This window comes from Galendromus occidentalis, unplaced genomic scaffold (assembly GCF_000255335.2).
Source record: "Galendromus occidentalis unplaced genomic scaffold, Mocc_1.1 scf7180000077480, whole genome shotgun sequence".
Classification (NCBI taxonomy): domain Eukaryota; kingdom Metazoa; phylum Arthropoda; class Arachnida; order Mesostigmata; family Phytoseiidae; genus Galendromus; species Galendromus occidentalis.
This window is the reverse complement of record NW_003805468.1, coordinates 1-20806: the sequence shown is the minus strand read 5'-3', so window position 1 is coordinate 20806 and position 20806 is coordinate 1. Positions and strand designations below refer to the sequence as shown.

Genomic DNA, 20806 nt, shown 5'->3' with positions numbered 1-20806 from the left:
CAGCGCACTCGGACCCAGCGCACTCGGAGCCAGCGCACTCGGCGTTAGCGCACTCGGCGTTAGCGCACTCGGAGCCAGCGCACTCGGAGCCAGCGCACTCGGAGCCAGCGCACTCGGAGCTAGCGCATGTGTAGTGAGTCTAGCGATACCGAGTCGCCGCGAAGCGGCGACCGGGAGCGCTAGTACAATTTATAAAAAAAAATCTCCAGTTCATTCCTCAATTCACCACGGACCTTCCGCAAATCGAGGGCAGCGAGGATTTCATTGCGGACGCCCAATCTCGCTCCAATCAGCTAAAAGCGATGATCCGGCAGTCACCGCCGCCAGGGACCGTCGAAGACATGATGGAGGCACAGAGAAGGGATGAAGAGCTGGAAAGGATGGAAACCTCGACGAAGCCGAAACTGATTGAATTCCCACCGGAGAAGCGTCTCATCTACGAAACTCCGAGGTCAAGGCACAGAATCAATGTTCCCGTCGGTTTCAGGCGAAAGCTTTCGAGCAGTATCGTCATGTCGGCCATCGTGGTAAAAGACCGATGAAAAATTCCCACAGACCGCTCCGCAGATCATTCCAGTGTCGAACGAACGTTTCTCCCCTGTCCATATCGATCTCATTGGACCGCTCTCCCAGTCAAAGGGAATCAAACATAGTCAAATACATGTTGACTATGTTTGATCGATTCACGAGATGGCCTGAGCCGCGTGCGATTCCGAACGAAATAGAGAGCTCCTTGTGTGTCTGTGGCACTGATTGACGCCTAGATTCCGCATTTGGTGTGCTAGACTCCATTACGATAGACCAAAGCAGACAATTCGAGAGTCGGCTTTTCCAGAAGATAAACGACCTTTTTGGCTGCGACCGCGTCCCGACATCGGCTAATAATCCAAGAGCCAATGGTCGGGTGGAAAGATTTCATCGACAGCTCAAGGATGCATTGCGATGTCATTCTGCGGAATCCAATTATTAGAACGAGTACGAGCCGCTCGTGCTTTCTTTGTTCAGGGCTACTACGGGAGAGGATTTCTGAGCTTCAAAAGCCGAGTTCGTCTTCGGTCAGAATATCAAGCTTCCATCATTCGTATTCCACCACTCCATATATGTGCAATGCTTATGACTTCATACCAAAAAAGTCGGGTCTTATTCAGTTGGTGCGATACAACGATACATCGTCGCAACATTGATACATTGAAAGCACATTATTATGCTTTAGAAGTCAGGCTCGCTGTTCTCCACTACTTAATCCTTGTATATTTATACTATTTCGTTGATTTCATATTGCGAGAACGAGTCGAATTGCGTCGCCATCTGCAATCGTGACCGCGATTCCCCCTTGCATCGCGGAGCGCTTCCCGACAAAGGGCCCCTGGGAGGCCATGAAGTGTCGGAAAACCGCGACAGAGGTCGAGCTCTATTTGAAACCTTCATCACCGGAAAAAAGAGGCATTCGGGCAAGATTGCAAGTTTTATTTTTTTACGAGACTTTGAGCGCTCGTGGGCCGGTCGATATTTCCGATTAAAGGCCCACGCATCCCGCGAGAGATGCCGCGATGTCCCTGATGAGTTCACCTCTGAGCCATGGTATTGTTGCTCTGTTCCGTACCGATGTTACTGACGATTTCCTGGACGGCACTACCGAACTCGCCTGCGCGCTCGATAATGAGAGGTAGCAACGCGTTGGCGATGTCTCGTCCAGTTAGGACGACACATCTTGCTCGGTCGAAGAAACCATTAGAGTTCCGAATACATTCTTGGTATCTCTGTTCAGAGAACTCGATACTGGAAGCAATGATGGACGGTCTTAGAGCAAAATATGCCTCGCGGGCGATGTCTCGGAACATTAGATGACTCACGGGTCGTAAATTGCTCGGGCGAAATCCGTGAGGTGCTGATTGAACACGTCCCGGATTTCTTTCGCGGCCGGGCTTGCCGCATCGAGCGTTTTCCCCAGACGGTTGTTGAATTCCTCGCGGTAGCTGGCAAGCTGCTCACTGAGACTCATCTGGACGCATTCAGGGACTGAAACAGCACGAGGGCGTTAGATTAGAATTCCCCAAAATACCCTTAAGGATTCGTTGAAGCGACTCACAACTTAGGGGGTCGAGCTCCTGAGCCTGCACGGCGATGAAGCAAAGAGCGAGGATGCTCAGACAACGCATGTTAACCATTGCAAGGAACGGGAACTGTGAACGAAAGACACCAATCGATAGACGACGAGGCTCGAATCGAGTCATTGGCTTCTCGGAGAGGGAAGGTTCCAACCACCTGCGAGACATCCTGAGAGGAGCCCGCGCCGACGCAGCGTGGCAGCACCTAGACCTTGCAATCAACGAGTCTGTGCCTCCTGATGGGAATATTCGTCTTCCTCGGTGTCACGGAGAAGAGAGTTTCCTCTCTCGATTTTAAAAAATTTCGAACTCACCAGACAATCAGAATACTGTAGTCAAGCTCATGGTGACAAGTATCCTGTCTATGCTGCATCCTTCCGTATTCTCTTTTATTGCATGAAAATGGAAGGATATGGGATTCCATGTCTACACTGATGACTCATTATTGACCCCGTTGGACCTCGAGCTTCGTTTCTATGGCCAAGATGACGACCAGAAACTCTTAATAGTTAATATAATTTTTATATAATAATTTTTATACAATAATTTTGCCTACTTAAAAATCGATTTTCGACCACTGTGCGGCGGTGGCCTGATGACGACGAGCCTTGAATCAAATCATTGTCTCAACGGAAAGGGAGGCTTCCAACGCCAGTTCACCTCAAGTAGTCAATTTCCAGGTGACAAGTGTTCTGTCTATGCTGCATCCTCGCTAAACTCGGAATTATGCGGAGGAAATGCCTAATTGTCATGGCCGGAGGAATCGAGATGATGGCACGAACTCCAAACTGTATTACCTGCCGTAGAGATCTCCGCAGATGTGATCCAGGGAGGTCATTGAGAGCAGGGTGATTCCCCCCATAAGAGTCGAATAGAGTCGAGGAAGGCCATCAGGCTTAGTGTCATTTCCCATGACCAAATTGGAGTTGATCGTAAATGAGGGCTGAATGGTCGGTGGGCGAAGCATTAATTCCGACATCAGATCAGGGTCGGATTGGATCGGGTTGAAATTCGAGGACCTTCCACAGGTGAATGGACTTGAGCAGGTGACAGGGCGTGCCCAGTGCCTGAGCGGAGTCATGCGCGCGCTTGGGCTCGCCAAGGGCCAGTTCCTTGCTCGGGGCCTTCACCTGGAGAAGATGAGTTCGATCACGCCTGAATCTCGAAAAAATCTCAAAAAAAGATTTTCTCAAAGTCGACGACACTCATCGCTATGAGTGAGCTGTGCCAGAGAGAATACAAATGTGCTGGAGGCAGTACAAGTTGTCTAGCAAGGCACTTGAGAACCCAGCATGGTGTACTTGATGGCGATCCCTCGGGAGCGTCCACGCTTAGGTGTAAAGGCATTAGAAGAAGAAACATTCTCACAGAGAGTGATTCCCTAGGAATGATTGCGAGACTAGCGGCGGAGGATGGAAAACATTTCACTACGATCGCCCGCTCAAAAGTCTCGCGAACTCTCTTCGAGAAGTATGGTGGCCCGCCTCTACCCGCATCGGCGCATATCATCAAGAGAATCTTCATGACCGAAGCTGAGTCGGCTCGTGGAGAAATGTGAGCAACTCGACAGAGATATCAAGATGGAGGAGGCTCTCTCGCGATCAATTTCGATGAGGCTCCAGCCGATAACTGCCGTCACCGATACCTCAGCCTTGACCCACGTACTGAGGGCTCCCATTGGGATGATTTCACGGCTGGAGAGTACATCTCCCTCGGGCTCATCAAATCGCCGGGCGAGTTGATGCCGATCTGATCAGTGAGTCCATTACGGAGCTTCTAAATCTCTTAAGGCGAAGTTGATAAATTGTTCCTTCGCCACCACCGACGGAGCTTCAGTGATGAAGAGCGCGGTGGCCAAGTTGGAAGTTCGTTCCCAGCTTCCCCTCGTGCATGGGCTCCACTACGCACTCGCTAGAGTCCTTCAGACCGACGTATCAGGCGCCCAAGCGGAACCCCGGGAATCTAGTCCCTGAGAGCGAAACCAGTGATGACGAAGATGACGGAGGCGCTTTGGATGTATCGGACAAGCAGACTGAGTTCCAAGCCGACTGGAGACATTCAAGATGGGTTAGAGGTCGAGCCGGAAGAGGAAGTGCTTCCTTCAATAGCGAGAAGCGCGCTGATTAGTTTGAGACACATTCTCAATGCAATCAAGCGCAGCGGTCCCAAGAACGCCAGGCTGAAGGAACTTACTGCATCGCCTGATTTCAACGGAAAACGTTTGGGTAGAGTTCTCGACACCAAGATCCGTTGGTACTCCACCATCCGGATCCTTGAAAGAGCTTTCCTCATATTGCCAGCCATAAATACCGTTCTGGAAAACTTCGATGAGCCTCAAATCAAGAAAGCAGCGAGAGTTGTCCTCCATAGAAATTAGATATTGCGATTCGTGAAGGAGCGAAATGAAAATACGATCTTTGACATCCACGAGGAGTCGATCGAATGATTTATTCTCCTTCATGATCATCTCCCATGACGAGCTCTCAATCCTCGCCGGGCGTTCTCTCGGAGCCTGCTCGAGACGCCTCGGTGATTTTAGGAGCGGGTGCCATTCTGGAGATGGGTCGAGTTCAAGATGAATCTACACTTTGTTGTTGATGATAAGCAGAGAATCGATAAATGATCAGAAGTCGAGTCTTCCCTGTCTTCAGTAACATAACCTTCGCATCGGGCAGGGAAAAGAACCACGTCCAGGGGTAAGTGAATCATTACTACTTCTGGTACCAAAAAAACAGGTCTCTTACCTTCCATTCGAGCAAAGAACAGTGACTAAAGTCAGGATACCCTAGAATCTGAATCCTGGTCTTCTTCTGAGCCGGCTCCAGGATGCTCCGTTCCATTGCTGGAAGTTTCATCTCTGGCCAATTTCTCTCTGCAAAACGTATAATCTACAGCGACGAAGTCACACAGACTTCAGTTTCGAGATGTCTATCCAAGGGGGCGATTTCGAAGTGAGCCTAGTCAAGAGTCGAGCTTTGACACATTCTGTTTCTCGAACGCGCCTCGGGATATGCCGCTCTTTTGAATCAGCTTCGCGATGGATTCTTTAAGGATCTCTTACACGGCCCAACTGTCATGCGATCGCTCTTCGTGAGGCCAAAGAGCTGATATCGCAGATGCCTCAGATAAGCGAAGCTCGCCTTTCGAGGAACTCCGAGAGCACCGTATGTTGACACTATAGACCGTTCCGCAACAACTGTCCGGTAGAACCTATGGCCAGAAAGAGAACTTTCTTACACTAAGGGTAGAAGGCGTAGAAGAATGAGCTACTCAGAGATAGCGGCGTTAGTCGGCAAAGCATTCGAAGCAGTTCTGGCAGAGGTCATTGTCAACGGCTTCCGGAGAGGACTAGTCTCTGAAGCAGAGGGCTCCGATACTCCAGGGAACTTCAGCGCCGGTGATGTATCGCGATTGCGAGACTCCGACGATGAAAACGTTCCCGTTTTGGACAGCGATACAGAGATCGAGTCGAATAACTTTGGGTGGGAGTCACTCACCGATTTCGAGTTGATAACTCACACTACGGACGAGGAGATCCTGCTAGCAGACACTGGCGAACCTCGAAGTAGTTCTCCGACAGAGTTCGCCGAACTGCTTCCCGCAGTTCAAGAATCCCTGTTTTACCAATAGCATCATCTGCGAGACCACGTCGAAGGGCTCTTTTCTTTCGAAGATGTCAATTATCATTGCTCGGCGAATAAAATAAAGGATCCTCATTTCGCTCAAATTGGCGGAAGCTCAGACGACCATATTGCGGATTGCGGTTCACGATTCGAGCGGTGCATCGGATTGATACCATCAGATTCAAGCAGGTATCCAAGGGAGGAAGGAACAGGATCCCATGCCTATCTAAACGTATAAGACACGAGGATATCAATAAACAGCATTACCACTACACCTCTACCAAGCTTCATCGGCGAGTTATCTGAGAATTGTGGGGTGGCCTCAACCCAATGTCCACCACCGTATTCACCATCTGCTCCGTGACCTTTCCGGGCCCCATTCCCTATCTGCGGAAATCTGATCATGGAAACGACCCTTAGCCTAATGACGCTTGTGAATTCCATCCGACTTAAATTAAGCAAATTACCCCGTGCTAATTGACCTATCGGGAAATTATGCCTCATTGTCAGATCGCTACGGCGGTTGACACGGCTTTGAGTTCCCGCAATCAAGCCGAGTCTCGCGTTGAGGCCGCGTTTCAGATGAGGAATTTCTCCATTGGAGTCCATGGGAAAGAATTCCCCTCCCATGATGCAGTCTATGAGAAGGCAAAGGTTCCTCATAAGCTGACACCAAGGGCTTGACTAGAGTATTCTGACTCTGTCTGTGTGACCTCTTCGTAAGGGAGGGTCTCTGTCTCTAGGTACATCAGGAAGCCCTGGGCCGCTCAGTGTAGACATGGAATCCCATATCCTTCCATTTTCATGCAATAAAAGAGAATACGGAGGGATGCAGCATAGACAGGACACTTGTCACCATGAGCTTGACTACAGTATTCTGATTGTCTGGTGAGTTCGAAACCTCTTTGAAAATCGAGAAAGGAAACTCTCTTCTCTGTGAGACCAAGGGAGACGTCACGAAAATTCCCATCAGGAAGCACAGACTTGTTGATTGCAAGGGCTAGGTGCTGCCACGCTGCGTCGGAGCGGGCTCCTCTCAGGATGTCCCGCAGGTGGTCTTACGTTGGAACCTTCCCTCTCCGAGGAGCCAATGACTCGATTCGAGCCTCGTCGTCTATCGATTGGTGTCTTTCGTTCACGGTTCCCGTTCCTTGCAATGGTTAACATGCGTTGTCTGAGCATCCTCGCTCTTTGCTTCATCGCCGTGCAGGCTCAGGAGCTCGACCCCCAAAGTTGTGAGTCGCTTCAACGAATCCTTAAGGGTATTTTGGGGAATTCTAATCTAACGCCCTCGTGCTGTCCCAGTCCCTGAATGCGTCCAGATGAGTCTCAGTGAGCAGCTTGCCAGCTACCGCAAGGAATTTAACAACCGTCTGGGGGAAACGCTCGATGCGGCAAGCCCGGCCGCGGAGGAAATCCGGAACGTGTTCAATCAGCAGATAGAGGATCTCGGCCAAGCAATTTCCGAACCGTGAGTCATCTAATGTTCCGAGACATCGCCCGCGAGGCATATTTTGCTCTAAGACCGTCCATCATTGCTTCCAGTCTCGAGAACGCTCAACAGAAGTACCAAGAATGTGTGCAGAATGCTGCTGGTTTCTTCGACCGAGCAAGATGTGTCGTCAACACTGGACGAGACCTCTTCAACGCATTGCTACCTCTCATTCAGGAGCGCGCAAACGAGTTCAGAAGTGCCGTCCAGGAAATCGTCAATAACATCGGTACGGAACAGAGCAACGATACCATGGCTCAGAGGTGAACTCAGCAGGGACATCACGGCATCCCTCGCGGGATGCGTGGGCCTTTGATCGAAAATATCGACCGACCCACGAGCGCTCAAAGTCTCGTAGGATAAATCTTGCAATCTTGCCCGAATGCCTCTTTTTTTACGGTGATGAAGGCTTTAAATAAATAGAGCTCGACCTTTGTCGCGGTTTTCCGACACTCCATGGCCCCCCACGGGCCCCTTGTCGGAAAGCGCTCCGCCATGCATGGGGAATCGCGGTCACGATTGCAGATGACGACGCAATTCGACTCGTTCTCGCAATATGAAATCAACGGAAGTAATATAAATACACAAAGATCAAGCCGTAGAGAACAGCAAGCCTGACTTCTAAAACATAATAATGTGCTATCAATGTATCAATGTTGCGACGATGTCGATGTATCGCACTAAATGTATCGAATAAGACCCGACTTCCTCGGAATGAAGTCATAAGCATTGCACAAATATGAGGTGGTGGAATACGAATGATGGAAGCTTGATATTCTGACCGAAGACGAACTCGGCTGTTGAAGCTCGAAAATCCTCTCCCGTAGTTGCCCTGAGCAAAAGAAGCACGAGCGGCTCGTACTCGTTCCACTAATTGGTTTCCGCAGAATGACATCGCAATGCATCCTTGAGCTGTCGATGAAATCTTTCCACCCAACCATGGGCTCTTGGATTATAAGCCCATGTCGGGACGCGGTCGCAGCCCAAAAGGTCGTTTATGTGCTGGAAAAGCCGACTCTCAAATTGCCTGCTTTGGTCTATCGTAATGGAGTCTGGCACACCAAATGCGGAATCTAGGCGTCAATCAGTGCCACAGACACACAAGGAGCTCTCTATTTCGTTCGGAATCGCACGCGCCTCAGGCCATCTCGTGAATCGATCAAACACAGTCAACATGTATCTATTCCCCTTGAATAGGGACAGCGGTCCAACGAGATCGATATGGACAAGGGAGAAACGCTCGTTCGGCACTGGAATGATCTGCGGAGCGGTCTGTGGAAATTTTTCATCGGTCTTTTACCACGATGGCTGACACGACGTGTTCGAAAGCTTTCGCCTGAAACAGACGGGAACATAGATTCTGTGCCTTGACCTCGGAGTTTCGTAGATGAGACGCTTCTCCGGTGGGAATTCAATCAGTTTCGGCTTCGTCGAGGTTTCCATCCTTTCCAGCTCTTCGTCCCTTCTTTCCGTAGTTTTTTTTGGGGGGGGGAGCAGAATCATGATGATGATCCCCATAGACCGCAATGTGCGAAGGCGGTGTTTTGAGGGGGGCATGGCCCCCTGGCCGCCCCCTCCCCTATATACGCTACTGCTTCCACGGTCCGTGGCGGCGGTGACTGCCGGATCATCGCTCCAAGTTGACTGGAACGAGATGGGGCGTCCGCAATGAAATCCTCGCTGCCCTCGATGTGCGGAGGGTCCGTGGTGAATTGAGGAATGAACTCGAGATGATTGGTCTTACGCCGTGATCTTTCCGTCTTCGGACTCATCACAATTATAAGAAGTTCATGGTCCGTAAGGACTGAATTGCCGACCCTCTAGCATAAACCTGAAGTGTTTGATCGCGAGCCCAGTCGCCAGAAACTCCCTGTCGGAGCGGAGGCTGATAGTTCCCTCTGACGTCCATCCAGTGCCGCCGAGGAAAACCCTAGCGGGGGCAGGTGTCGTGAGCGTATATCCTCGCGCTGCAACACCATTCCCACAGCGGTCTCTGAAGCATCGAACACGAAGGATAACATGGGACTTGCCTCCGGGGAACTGAACATGTAGAATTCCCAAGCGTAGGCTTCGCTCCCTAAAATGCACATTAAGCTTCGTTCGACCACGTCAGCTTCCATGAACCATGAACCATGAATGAACGATAGTATCACAGCCAGACCCCTGATGAAATGCCGATAAAAATGGATCATCCTCAGGAATCGTTGTGGATTCTTGACCGTCGTGGGTATTGGAAATTCCCGGATAGCCTCAATCCCTTTCGGCGGGAGGAGACGGCCCCCAGTCGAAACATGCTGCCCCAAAAATTCGAGCTCGGTGACTTCAAACTTGCACTTATCGGGATTGATCAGTGAGCCATCCTTCTCTAAACAGTCGAAATAGGCGCTCCAAGTGCTGTAGATGTTTCTGCTCATCTCGGGACGCAATAAAATATCATCGAGGTACACGAACACAGTTCTTGATTCATCAGGTCCATGAAGCGCTAAAAGGTCTGTCCTGCATTCCGTAGATCAAAAGGCATGCGAATGAACATTTGATCCGAACGGGGTGCGAATCGCCGTCGTTTGACCGTCATCCCCAGCAACAGGGATCCGATGGCGGGCCTTGACCAGGTCGATGGAACTGAAGACTTCGCAACTTCCGGATTGGATGCGAAATTCTGTAGGTGCGGGATGGGGTCAGGAATCGTGATTGCATTCAGGGCGCGATAACGCCGCACGGACGCCAAGTTCCATCAGGCTTAGGAAGCATGTGCAGCGGGGAGGCGAAAGTACTCTTCGAACGACAAACGAAACCATCTTTCTCGACTTGGTAGAAATAAGCCCCTGTGGCGGCGAGCTCCCCTGGATCGAAACGACAAACACGACAAGAAACCGGCCGTCCTTCGACCTCAATGTGATTATGAACCGATCGCTCACCTCTTGATCGGGGTGGCAAGACTCCGCTCAGCTTCGGCAATTTCCCCAACAAGGCCCCACACTCGACGAAATATCTTGCCACACTGATACGCAGCGAAGGAAGTAGGGCAACTGAACATTCGCCGGCCAGACAGAGTTTCCAGATCAATCAACCGCTTCTTACAGAAGTCGGGCGCAAAACTGCAGTGTGATAGTAGATCTGCCGCGATATCGCTTATATCGGTAATGATGAAGTCATACTCTATGGGCTTGCCGAAACCAAGATCCGAATTACAGTTCCTCTCACGAAGAGTCCCGATAGGTGCATTGTTCACAGCAGAGACCAATTTCGCCCGAAAGTGACTTCCTTCAGGAAGACGGGACGCGTCACTACCAGGTGTGTCTATCAGGAATTTGCGGCCGCTCAATGTGTCAACGGCGGAGAGTCGCTTCGACAGTCGGTCAGCGTTCAACGCCGCGATGGTGCCGACCAGCTCTAGTTTTTTTGTTTTCTGAGAAGGTCTCATATTCGGATTACCCTGGAGCAATTGGCGTCGTAACGGCAGAGAAGCGGCTGACCGGTATTGGAATCTCGATGGTTCCTACTGACATCGCGCTCTGCAGCATCCGCTCGCCCATGCCGTGCCTGCTCCAGTACGCAGGTGTCTTGCTTCCACATTTATGAGAGCTCCTGCGGTCTCGCGTGAACTTCTGCTACGCGTTCCACAGAAGAATCAGAAGCATACATCTGGTCAGCAGTCAGCACGAGTCTATCGAGCGGGAACTTATCCGCCACAGGCATGATGCTCTGTTGTATTTGAGACGGTAGTACAAGAAGCTACGAAGACTTCGTCTCGGAGTCTTTCGTAGGAATGACATGCTCTCGTTTCGCAGAGTGAAAATTGACTTCGAGATCGAGCAAAAGCCCTGAAGGCTTCTTATTGATTCTGACGCTGAACGGTATAGAGCTAGACGATCCGCTCTTTCTTCGACAGAGGGAGCCTCCATACGTGTTTAAAACGCTGCCCAGCATCGAATACAGAGAGTCCAGCAAAGAGCTCAGATAGCTCGAAGGACGATGGACATGGCTCGCGACCCTCAGAATTACCTCGCGACCCTCTGCTCTGATTGACGGCTGGCCAGACCGCGTATACCCTTTGCTGCTCAAAAGATAAAGTCCGACTATCACCATTCGAAAATTTCCCTCAGTCATGCGAGCCGTATCCCTGGATCAAGATGTCGATTCCAAGAGCTTCCGTGAACACATCCGGATTTACGATAACGCGCTGGCGATGGCATCCATGACTGCAAAAGTAGAGCCACCATCGGGATTCGGGCCGTATTGCTTCCGTGTTCACGGTCAAGTGTACCATGGAATTGGGAAACTTCGACCGCAGGTTGGAGAGCCGCCACAATGTGCTCAGGTGCTCATCATGGACACCGAGCAAGCGGCTCAAGAACTAGCGGGACAAGGAGTCAATCATAGCTGTCGCGAAATCATCTTTGCTCTCCTCCATGCTGCTTTGAACGACTTCAACCCGTATGTACGAGCCTTCCGACTCATGGCGCAGGTCGCTGATGAAGAAGCGCGACGGGCGAAGGACGGAGGCCGCCCTTCACGACCGGTGCGGATGGTCTTCGAACGAACTGTCGATGACGATCAGCGACGCTACAATGCAGCCACGGCGAACGAAGTGGACATCGCATACGTTGTAGATGAGGAGAACATTCCAGGAGAGAGATTGTTAGTTGTGCAGGAAACGAGCGGTCTCCTTCGTGACATCAGTCACTTAGACAGCCTCTGAGCTTTCAAAGACCTACCGGAAAGCGGTCGTGGTTCTTAAACTCACTTAGGTACACCAACGCTGTCACATCGAAGACCGCGGCGACAGGCGACGCGATGGAGATATCGCAACGCAATGCCGCACGTTGGGCGCTTGGCATATATTATCGCCAGATCAGCGAAAGAATAAGGACCACGCAAGACCTTGCCTGGGTGGCCGGGATATCCGGTAGAACAATGTTCAGAGTCTATCGCCATTATAGAGACTCGAGAACATCACCGGTCCATATCTGCGACAACAGCAGAGGATCTGCCCTCCTGGCGCGTTCCAGAGCGGGCTCCCGGTACATGACGATTCGGCGCCGGACAATTCGGCGCTGGACAACTCGGCGCGGATAATTCGGCGCCGGACAATTCGGCGCCAGGGATGATTCGGCGCCGGATAATTCGGCGCGAGGGATGATTCGGCGCGAGGGATGATTCGGCGCCGGACGATTTGGCGTTATAGGTTCTGAAGCTGGGAAACAATTAAGGCTCAGAAAGTCCCCTTGATCCCAAGCTCAGGGGGAGTTTAAACTCATAGACTCCGATATACCTATGTAAAACTACGCCCCTCGTTCAGCGGCGGTGGATGCACTCGCACGTGCGACGTCGCCGTCGCGTCGTCGAGAGACGCGCGATACACGATATCGTGAATCGTGCGCTCCTACGCAAGTCGACGGCGAGCGCATCGAAGACTTCAGGGCGTCTGTCATCCTTCGATCTGGAAGTTCATCGATGGTCTCCGCCAAGTGCAGCACAAGGCAGACGTTGAGCTCGAGTAGTACAATGCCGGTACTCTGCCGAAACCCAAAACGCGCAGATACCTAGACACGGATGCCCGGTTGCTCGAGCTGGTACGAACCATTGTGGCTCGTGAGCCAGTAGCTTTCTTGCGAGGGGTGGCGCACAATTTTCTCATGGAAAACTAGAAAACCTGTTGTCTTTCTCAATACCATGGAGACTATAATTGTAACACACATAAGTTTAAAGCACGTGAATATACAATATAAGGAATTAAAACTCACACTCGGGTCGCGCCTTTTGTCAAGCGCACCTCTGAATGCCTGAAGTTAGGGCATTTGTGCTTCTAGTTTGACCCGAGATCGACTCGTCCTTCTTCCTTCGATCAATTCATCTTTAACATCGCTGACTTCCGTAGTTTCCCGGTTTGAACACCCTCTGACTTGGCGCCGAATTATCCAGCGCCGAATCGTCCTCGGCGCCGAATTATCCAGCGCCGAATCGTCCGCGCCGAATTATCCAGCGCCGAATTGTCCGGCGCCGAATCGTCCGCGTCGAATTGTCTTGCTCCGGTTTGGTCGGAGTCCCCCATAGGCGTTTCGCTCTACCAGTCTGTCAAAGGCGGCTTCCCCGGATAGAGTGCCAACGGGGAGGCAAAAGTTCGACAACCATAATCCTTAAGTCGATTTTCTCGAATATTCTCGTTTCTCATGAGCGGTTCCGACTGTGTCGGGCAGAGGACGCGGCCATCTCAGGGTGACAAGTTACACCGCCTGTCTTTCTCTGTTTGAGCATTTTCCAAAGGCATCGAGAAGGCATTGTTCGCAAGGTCGGGGAACTGTCACGACGATTTGATTCTGCCTACAACAATCGGTTGTCGCTTCGTCGAAGTGTCCGAAGAAGGTGGACGAGCTGATGCGGGATCGAGACGAGGAAGTCGAACTCGGGAGTCGGGGTGGAATCGGAGGAGAAGATTCCGTCGATTCCGGAGGCGGATGGTCGATTACGTAGGGATCGAAGGCCGTCAGTATGATTCGAGCTGCAAGCGATTGCGTTTTTCTATATCACAAGTTTTTTTTCCGGTCACAAGTTTTCGGCCATGACCTTCAAGTTCATTCCGCGAAAGAGGGACGCTCAGCTCTCAGGAGATCCCGATCTGTGCATGCACTGCCTTCCCGGTGGCCGAATGCGTTCGTTCCGCGAAGGATCTTGGAATTTCTAGACAAAAAAAACGGGAAACTACACGATACTTTGAATCGCTAAACCAAACCTATTCGCCCGAATAGCTCACTCCCGGCGGAGAAGTGATCCGACGTCATTTCGCTTATCGCCGTCGCTCTTCAGTGTCTAGACGGGGTTGGTTCACGCTGCCGCTGGGCACCACCCTGGTAACAGAGACTTCCGCAGCGTAGAGGGGATGGGGTCGCTGAGAGAGTCCATCGCGGTACGAGTTCCTCTCGCTCGTTTCCCTATTCTCCTGCCAATATGGGAACGAGCTCGAAGCTCCGGCCGTGAGCCCATGATAATCCCTCCGAACGACTTATGGGGTCAAAGTCTTCATTAATCGAGAGGTTTTGACTCTGTGTCATTCGGACAAACTCATGGAGGGACGCTTGAAAACACCGAGAGAATGGTGCGCGACATCGCTGCTCTAGCAGCTTCTCCCTGATGTATACAAGCATGAGTTCTCTACTTGAATGAAGACTATAACAGACGAGAATGCTCGAGAGCTCTCTAATTGTGAGATATTTCTCTCCTAGGGAATATTCTCATGCACACTGTCTATTCACAGCCACACTTTTGGTGGATCTCCCACGGCACTCCTGGCGACGTCGGGGAAAACTCCAATGAATAAATCACTTTCAATGGCGTTGAGGATCTAGGATCGAGTCCGGAAGAGAGAATAGCAGACGAATAACTTGGGGGAAGCTGCGGAATTTATTGAGGGCGATCCCTCGCTGTTTATTGGTCAGCGTCCTCGGACGATTCAGTGAAGCACTTCCAGCTGGCTTGGAGAACTCTTGGGACTTCCCTGCTCAGCGAAGACACGATCTCTCCCATTCCTTGGGCGCGCTTGCCGCCGAAGTCCTGAGCGTGATCCCTGAGTGCCCTGACGGCTTCCATGAGAGAATTGCGGGCCACACCACCTGCTCCGCTCACGATTCCGAGTCCTCTCTTCATCCTGCAGGCCATTCTGGTGGCGATGTTGCCCTCAGTGCAATCGCTAGCCTGGCTCCGTTGCGTTTCCATCCTGGAGTCGATAGAGAGAACTTCGTGAGAATCAGACCTTGTGGAGACTCCCCGACAGATGAGGCAGAGTTCCTGCAACGCTTACTCCTCCTTCAGATTTTCACTGAATCGTTGGCGGATTTCGGCGATTTGCTTGGAGAGCTTGTCGGCGATATCGTCCCTGTGTTCGCTCATGTTGCTCACTCGAGATCGGATATCCTCGAAAGTCCTGTTGACGGCATCGCCCATGGTTCCGCTGACGCATCGGATACCTTCACGGAGTTTAGGTTTTTGAGAGAAATTCAGAATCCACCCGATATGATCGCGTTTAACTATTTCAACTCGTCAATAAGCCATGCCCCGACGCGAGCGGCATATATCGCTGAGAGGGAGACGCCGAACTCGAGGGAGCAGACTCCTGGAAGCGGATCGATCGGAAGATTCTCACCCTCCCCGACAGACCACGCGCTCGCGTGCGCAGCCAGAAGGCAGAAAGCGAAAACGGCGAGAGAACGCATCTTGCAGAAGGGTTGCAAAAGACAGTGATTGCGTAGAGACCGACTCTACCTTATATATGTTCAGGCAAGATGTAGACAATGGAGAAGACGCTCAGGCGGGCTTCCGGCGAACGAGACGAGGTCAGAATAGGGTTGACAATTGAATGCCCCGTGAGCTAAGGCAACATCGGCGACTGCGAAAATCAGGGCAAACGTCTCCCTAATGAAAATGTCGATCCGTATGCGTGGAGTCTCCACTGCCTGCATCGTGGACGGAGTTCGAAATGGTGTGCTGTTTGCGCTCGGAACGCGGAGACGATCCCGAGCAGCTTGAGTGGTGCCCGATTCCGAGGTGAAGAGGTACATACCCTGAAGTCCCGCAAATGATCGGCCCATCAGACAAGGGGCTCCTGACGAGAGCTGGGGCTGTTGATGGAGAGTGGTGTCTTTGAGAACGAAGGTCGCCTCTAACGATAGGCCTCCGGGGAACGGAAGGCTCTTCAGTCGCACAATAAGCCTTGATCGTGTTCTATCCATCAATGCACCCGAATAAAGGAGATAAAGATCTCTCGCAAATCGATTCGTCTCTGAGCCAGATTATTCTGTTCAGCTGCCTGCTCGAGCCTCTCTGGATCCCGCTTCCGAATGAGTCGTCGGCTGGAATCATTATTGATGGATGGCGCACTCTCCGTCTGTGGCGGCTTAGCGGATTCAGACACCGGACTCGGCTTCGAAAAACTTGGAATCCCCGTGTAGTAGAGCGAATAGCGGAAGAAGCGTGATCGAAGGGTACCTCCGTTTCCGTCATCGAGATATACGATCATCATCATGACCCTCACGCCGGATTCGCCGTGCGCGGATTCCGGACCAGGGTCTCCGGGGGGATCTTCATTGAGCTCCCCACGAGGGTCAGGTCGGAGCATGCAAGAGGGATGTTCGATCCCGATTATTTTCAAAATCCACATTTCCGGCGAAAGGAGCAAGTCTCGGCTCCGACTCAGCCGGGTATAGACTCTCCGATTAGTCAGTTCAGGGAAGAGGAGTTTATGGACTGTTTGTTTTTCTTGCTTGTCCCCGCGGCATTGGAGCTCGTGTGCACACGTATGACTCGCTCTTGCGATACAGAAGATGATCCGGATCAGACTCCCGCCAATCTCAGGCTCGACTCCGGAATCTCGAATCTCAGGGCAATCCCACTGAATCGGTCGTAACTGCTGCGAAACTCAGCATCCCGAGATCCTGGACCTGAGGCAGTACTCCCAAATTTACAATCCCAATAAGTTCTCTCTGCGTTCGTTACCAGCTTTCTCTGCTGATTTTGAGTGATCGGCGACCGAGGACAACTTCCACAGCACCTGAGCCAGCGCGAGACTCCTGATCTCTCTGGAAAATTCAGTAAATTCATACCCCTTCGGGTAGCAGATGCGAACAGCTCTCGAAACGTCGCGATCATAGCGAGAGAGCTGGGAGGTGCGCTCGAGACGTTGTCGAATGACGAGCATTGTTCTGATCTGCGGCTGTGTATAAAACTAGCGAGAAATCAATGGAGCTTATTGTCTGTCAAATCCTTCCTGTCAACATGCGCTCCTTCGCTGTCATTGCTACCTTCCTCCTGGTCGCTCAGGCGCAAGCCTTCGACGCCAAAGAGAGTAGGCACGGTTCCCTGATTTCTGTCTGAGTTTCCATAGTAGTGAGGTTTTGGAAGTCCGTCGTTCTCCTCAATCAACCCCCTCTCTTTCGAACGCCGCCCCGAACTCGTTCAGGATTCTGTTCAGGTGCTAACGGAGTGTGCTCACGTCTCCAGCCATCCAATGCATTCAGAACCACATGCAGACTGCTCTGAACAACTCTTTCGACGATATCGGGGACAGATTCGACAACATCGACGGACACAGGCAGGAGCTCACAAAGTCGCTCCGGAACGAGCTGGAGGAAATCCGCGATACCTTCCAGGAGAATTTGGAGAAACGGTGATTACCTCACGCTCTTGACTCAAACTTCCTGATGTTCGAGAAGACTCGCGTTGAAGCTCCCTGATTCTTTTCCAGAATGCAGGAAATCGATACCAATTGCGATGAGGAGGAGGGCATGATCAACAAAGCCAAGTGCGCCTCCGCTTCAGAGTCCAGATCATCCTCGCTGCCAGCTCGGAAGCTACAGCCGCTCTCAAATCCGCATCCAAGGCCATCTACGGCCACACCAAGGACTTCGGTGGTAAGGGCATGGACTCCATGAAGAATCTCGGACAGATGATCATGGATGGACTCCCCAAGCTCATGCAAGCAGCCAGAGAATGCTTTTGAAGACCGAAGCGTCCATATTCCCCCGAGGTCATCGATAATTTCACAACTGCATGAGAATAAATGATGGTCTTCGAAATCCGTCGCTCCAGGACACTTTAATTCCTCTTGCTGTCACGCAACGCTCCATCGGAAGCTGATATTTCCGCTTACTTCGACTTGCGGGACGGTGTCTTGGAGGATAGTTGTGATCATACATAGATCATACATAGAAGATGATTCTTAAGCATGCAAAAGACCGAGAATCGTAGACACCGGATTCCAGCAAAAACGAGCTCCTGGTCGATGATATTTTCGAGAATCAAGGGAAGGCACCCGCTGGAGGAAAGAGAATGCGCCTGCTTGAGAGACCCCCAGGCAGTGAATTCAGTTCCAGAACTCAAAGTGGAACGGAGAACGGCATCCATCAATAAACCATCAGGTTCCTGAATGTACCTGGACGTTAGCTGGACTCCGTCGCGTCGAAGAGGAGCTGAAGCCAAGAGAGCTGATCTGGTTTTGTGACCACTCGAGAGCCTCGACTAGGATCCGTTGCGTACGATTCCGCATCGTGCTCTCTCCCGAGGGTCAGAGAGCTGTAGAAATCCTCTAACGATCGACCGTGCATCCGACACTCCATCTCTAGAATTCAATCACAACGTTCCGTCGTTCAGGGGTGATCTAACCGTTGGAGAACCTCGCTCCCGTCATTCGTCTGTATGTACAGGGTGGTTCATTCAAATCTTACGATTTCAAGTGCTATATTCTCAGGAGCCATAGCTCGAAAACGGTCGCGACGAGTGGCTCCGAGATCAGCGCAATGGGAGATTTCTCGCACTGAATTCCCAGACTTGACGGATTTTCTTTCTCTTCCGTCTACGATCAGACAAACCTCTTGTCAAGAGGACAAAATGGATTCGAAACAAATCATTCATCCATTGAGACACACATCTTTCAATGATCTGTGGAACTCTCTGGGCACAAGACCCTCACGGTTTGGAACCTGATCACTGTTCTTCCAAATGCTCATTTGTGGGAAGTTGGTGAGAAGTTGTGACATTCGCCGACAACGGCTTTCCGGGGTGCACCTCTCCAATCGCTCGCTGAGCGGGATGGGACATTGGGCCCATTTTGTCGAGGAAGATTGCCACATGTTCCAGAGTTTCCTGCCGGGAAAAGCGTTCGAAGATGAGGAAGGCTCAACTTCCGACACGACATCGGTCCATGGCATTCAGAGGCGATGCTCCCAAACTTCCAAGACGAGAGGTATGGGAGAAGAACTGTGAGGCCTAAATGCCGACGCAAAAACCGAGGCCTAATGGAACTGCGTCGCAGTTTCTATTGAGTTTTGGATGCCGTTAGAAAGCTTTCAAGACATTTATGGCACAACATTGGAAATGTGCACATGATCCCGTGAGTAGGCTTTCCTGATGCTTTCTTGAATTCCTTGGACTTCCAAAAACTGGCATTTGCGGAAACAGCATATTGGTCCTCCCCTCTTGAGTCAAATCAATGGGAGTCCGGGAGTAAGGCTTTTCTTGGACGGAATGCTTGCACGCTGTTGAAGATGGAGTGCCAGTTTGTTCAATCTCGAGTCATCTCCGTCGCAATTGCGAGACACTCCAGCGGAAATGGGGATATTGACGTTCGAGGATCGCTCTCGGGCAGCACTTTCTTCCATTCAAAATCATCCATTCTTTCCGTTTCATTTCATTCGGATAACGATTTTAGAGTTAGCTTGTGTCAGAGCCTTACTCGCGCTCAAGCCTTTCGCACAGAGATCGTGGTCCCTAAAGCAAGTCGCTCAATAACATTCTCAGCCGTTTGCGAGAATGCCAGCATCGAACTTCTCAGAAACCGAGCGCAGTTTCACCGTCTTCGCCTATCTTGATAACAATCGATCGGCGATCGCTGCTCAGAGGGCGTTTAGGCGCCATTTCAATCTCGGACCTCGCGAGCGAGTCCCAAGTCGCGCATCCATTCAATCCTGGACGGATGTCTTCCTCGAGACCGGAAGAACCGAGAGACCGAGATCTCGTACCCGCACAGTGCGTACCGTCGCCGAGATTGAGCGGGTGCGACAAGCGATTTCCCGCTCGCCGCAGCGATCCGCGAGGAGGCCCTCAAGTTCTTTAGGAATTGCAAGGACCACATTGGGGAGGATCCTGCACGAAGACCTCGATCTCCATCCCTATGAGCTCGCTGTGGCCCAAGAGCTCCGCAGCGGTGATTTCATTGCGCGTCAGCGAGCTTGCATAGCGCTCCGCGACCGCCTTCTCCTCGATGCCGTGGTGTTCTTCAGTGATGAAGCTCACTTCGAGCTGTCAGGTTGCGTAAATCGTCAGAATATGCGATATTGGAGCGCTCAGAGTCCGCAACAGCTCCTTACGAAGCCTCTCCACGCGAAACGTCTGACTGTATGGAGCGCGATTTCAACTGCGGGGATAATTGGCCCTTTCTTTTTCGAAGAAAACGGGGTCACCGTCACTGTGAACAGTGGCCGGTACCTCTCAATGCTTGAGACTTTTTTCCGGCCTCAGCTTCGGCTAATGGGCCTGGATCGCGTGTGGTTCCAACAAGATGGTGCCACAGCCCACACTGCGAATATTGTGATGCAGTTCCTGCGACGGGCATTTCCGGGGAAGCTCATTTCGAGGCGTGGGGACTTGGAGTGGCCAGCTCGGTCCCCAGACTTGACACCATGCGACTTCTTTTTATGGGGATACCTCAAATGATGAAAACCTGTATCCTAGAGAGACTCAGTGATAACACGTGCTGTGCGTGGCGTAGCCTGTGAACGAGTGTGTCTTTTCATTGACCGTTGGAATTGTATCCCGCTAGGCCGACGACGAAGTGATCGCGGCAAACGCCGCACCGGCTCCGTTGGTTCAGCGCACTTTCCAACACCTCCCCTTGCGCGGGACCACGGAGCTCAAAAGAGACCCAACTGTCTCCTGCAGCGATTGAACTTCTCCACGCTCGAGCTTTTGGTGAAAACGTCCGCGGTCATTTCGTTCGTCGAAATGTGTTTGATGGATACAAGTCCCTCTGACACCATATTGCGGATGAAGTGGTGCCTGAGATCGATGTGTTTCGTTTTTGCATGGAAGACGTT

At 51.5% G+C, this 20806-nt stretch overlaps 4 protein-coding genes across 4 annotated transcripts; 2 read left to right on the top strand and 2 right to left on the bottom strand.

Annotated features, from left to right (window-relative positions):
• Window positions 1-1565: 1565 nt before the first annotated feature.
• On the bottom strand, window positions 1566-2199 carry LOC100900990 (uncharacterized). The gene is made up of 3 exons (XM_003745255.1): window positions 2090-2199; window positions 1854-2019; window positions 1566-1779 (listed from the first exon to the last, which is right to left on the bottom strand). The coding sequence occupies exons 1-3, from the start codon at window positions 2166-2168 to the stop codon at window positions 1566-1568; spliced, it is 459 nt and encodes a 152-aa protein (XP_003745303.1). The 5' UTR covers window positions 2169-2199.
• Window positions 2200-6892: 4693 nt separating this feature from the next.
• On the top strand, window positions 6893-7531 carry LOC100900842 (uncharacterized). Its single transcript, XM_003745254.2, has 3 exons — window positions 6893-6966; window positions 7037-7202; window positions 7277-7531. Exons 1-3 carry the CDS (start codon window positions 6897-6899, stop codon window positions 7488-7490), a joined length of 450 nt encoding a protein of 149 aa, XP_003745302.1. The 5' UTR covers window positions 6893-6896; the 3' UTR covers window positions 7491-7531.
• A 7080-nt stretch (window positions 7532-14611) lies between these two features.
• On the bottom strand, window positions 14612-15462 carry LOC100907099 (uncharacterized). Its single transcript, XM_003745217.2, has 3 exons — window positions 15364-15462; window positions 15022-15187; window positions 14612-14937 (listed from the first exon to the last, which is right to left on the bottom strand). Exons 1-3 carry the CDS (start codon window positions 15431-15433, stop codon window positions 14649-14651), a joined length of 525 nt encoding a protein of 174 aa, XP_003745265.1. The 5' UTR covers window positions 15434-15462; the 3' UTR covers window positions 14612-14648.
• A 1507-nt stretch (window positions 15463-16969) lies between these two features.
• Window positions 16970-17800, top strand: LOC108863626 (uncharacterized). Its single transcript, XM_003745216.1, has 3 exons — window positions 16970-17061; window positions 17217-17382; window positions 17461-17800. The coding sequence occupies exons 1-3, from the start codon at window positions 16992-16994 to the stop codon at window positions 17645-17647; spliced, it is 423 nt and encodes a 140-aa protein (XP_003745264.1). The 5' UTR covers window positions 16970-16991; the 3' UTR covers window positions 17648-17800.
• The last annotated feature ends 3006 nt before the right edge of the window (window positions 17801-20806 follow it).

Excerpts from the sequence above, each read along its gene's own strand:
- LOC100900990 (XM_003745255.1), bottom strand. The coding sequence starts at position 2,168 with ATGGTTAACATGCGTTGTCTGAGCATCCTCGCTCTTTGCTTCATCGCC. Across the intron at positions 2,020-2,089 it reads GGAGCTCGACCCCCTAAGTT|TCCCTGAATGCGTCCAGATG; the intron begins GTGAGTCGCTTC and ends GTGCTGTTTCAG. Across the intron at positions 1,780-1,853 it reads GCCCGAGCAATTTACGACCC|TATCGAGTTCTCTGAACAGA; the intron begins GTGAGTCATCTA and ends CATTGCTTCCAG.
- LOC108863626 (XM_003745216.1), top strand. The coding sequence starts at position 16,992 with ATGCGCTCCTTCGCTGTCATTGCTACCTTCCTCCTGGTCGCTCAGGCG. Across the intron at positions 17,062-17,216 it reads AGCCTTCGACGCCAAAGAGA|CCATCCAATGCATTCAGAAC; the intron begins GTAGGCACGGTT and ends TCACGTCTCCAG. Across the intron at positions 17,383-17,460 it reads CAGGAGAATTTGGAGAAACG|AATGCAGGAAATCGATACCA; the intron begins GTGATTACCTCA and ends ATTCTTTTCCAG.
- LOC100907099 (XM_003745217.2), bottom strand. The coding sequence starts at position 15,433 with ATGCGTTCTCTCGCCGTTTTCGCTTTCTGCCTTCTGGCTGCGCACGCG. Across the intron at positions 15,188-15,363 it reads CGCGTGGTCTGTCGGGGAGG|GTATCCGATGCGTCAGCGGA; the intron begins GTGAGAATCTTC and ends AACTCCGTGAAG. Across the intron at positions 14,938-15,021 it reads AGTGAAAATCTGAAGGAGGA|GATGGAAACGCAACGGAGCC; the intron begins GTAAGCGTTGCA and ends TATCGACTCCAG.
- LOC100900842 (XM_003745254.2), top strand. The coding sequence starts at position 6,897 with ATGCGTTGTCTGAGCATCCTCGCTCTTTGCTTCATCGCCGTGCAGGCT. Across the intron at positions 6,967-7,036 it reads GGAGCTCGACCCCCAAAGTT|TCCCTGAATGCGTCCAGATG; the intron begins GTGAGTCGCTTC and ends GTGCTGTCCCAG. Across the intron at positions 7,203-7,276 it reads GGCCAAGCAATTTCCGAACC|TCTCGAGAACGCTCAACAGA; the intron begins GTGAGTCATCTA and ends CATTGCTTCCAG.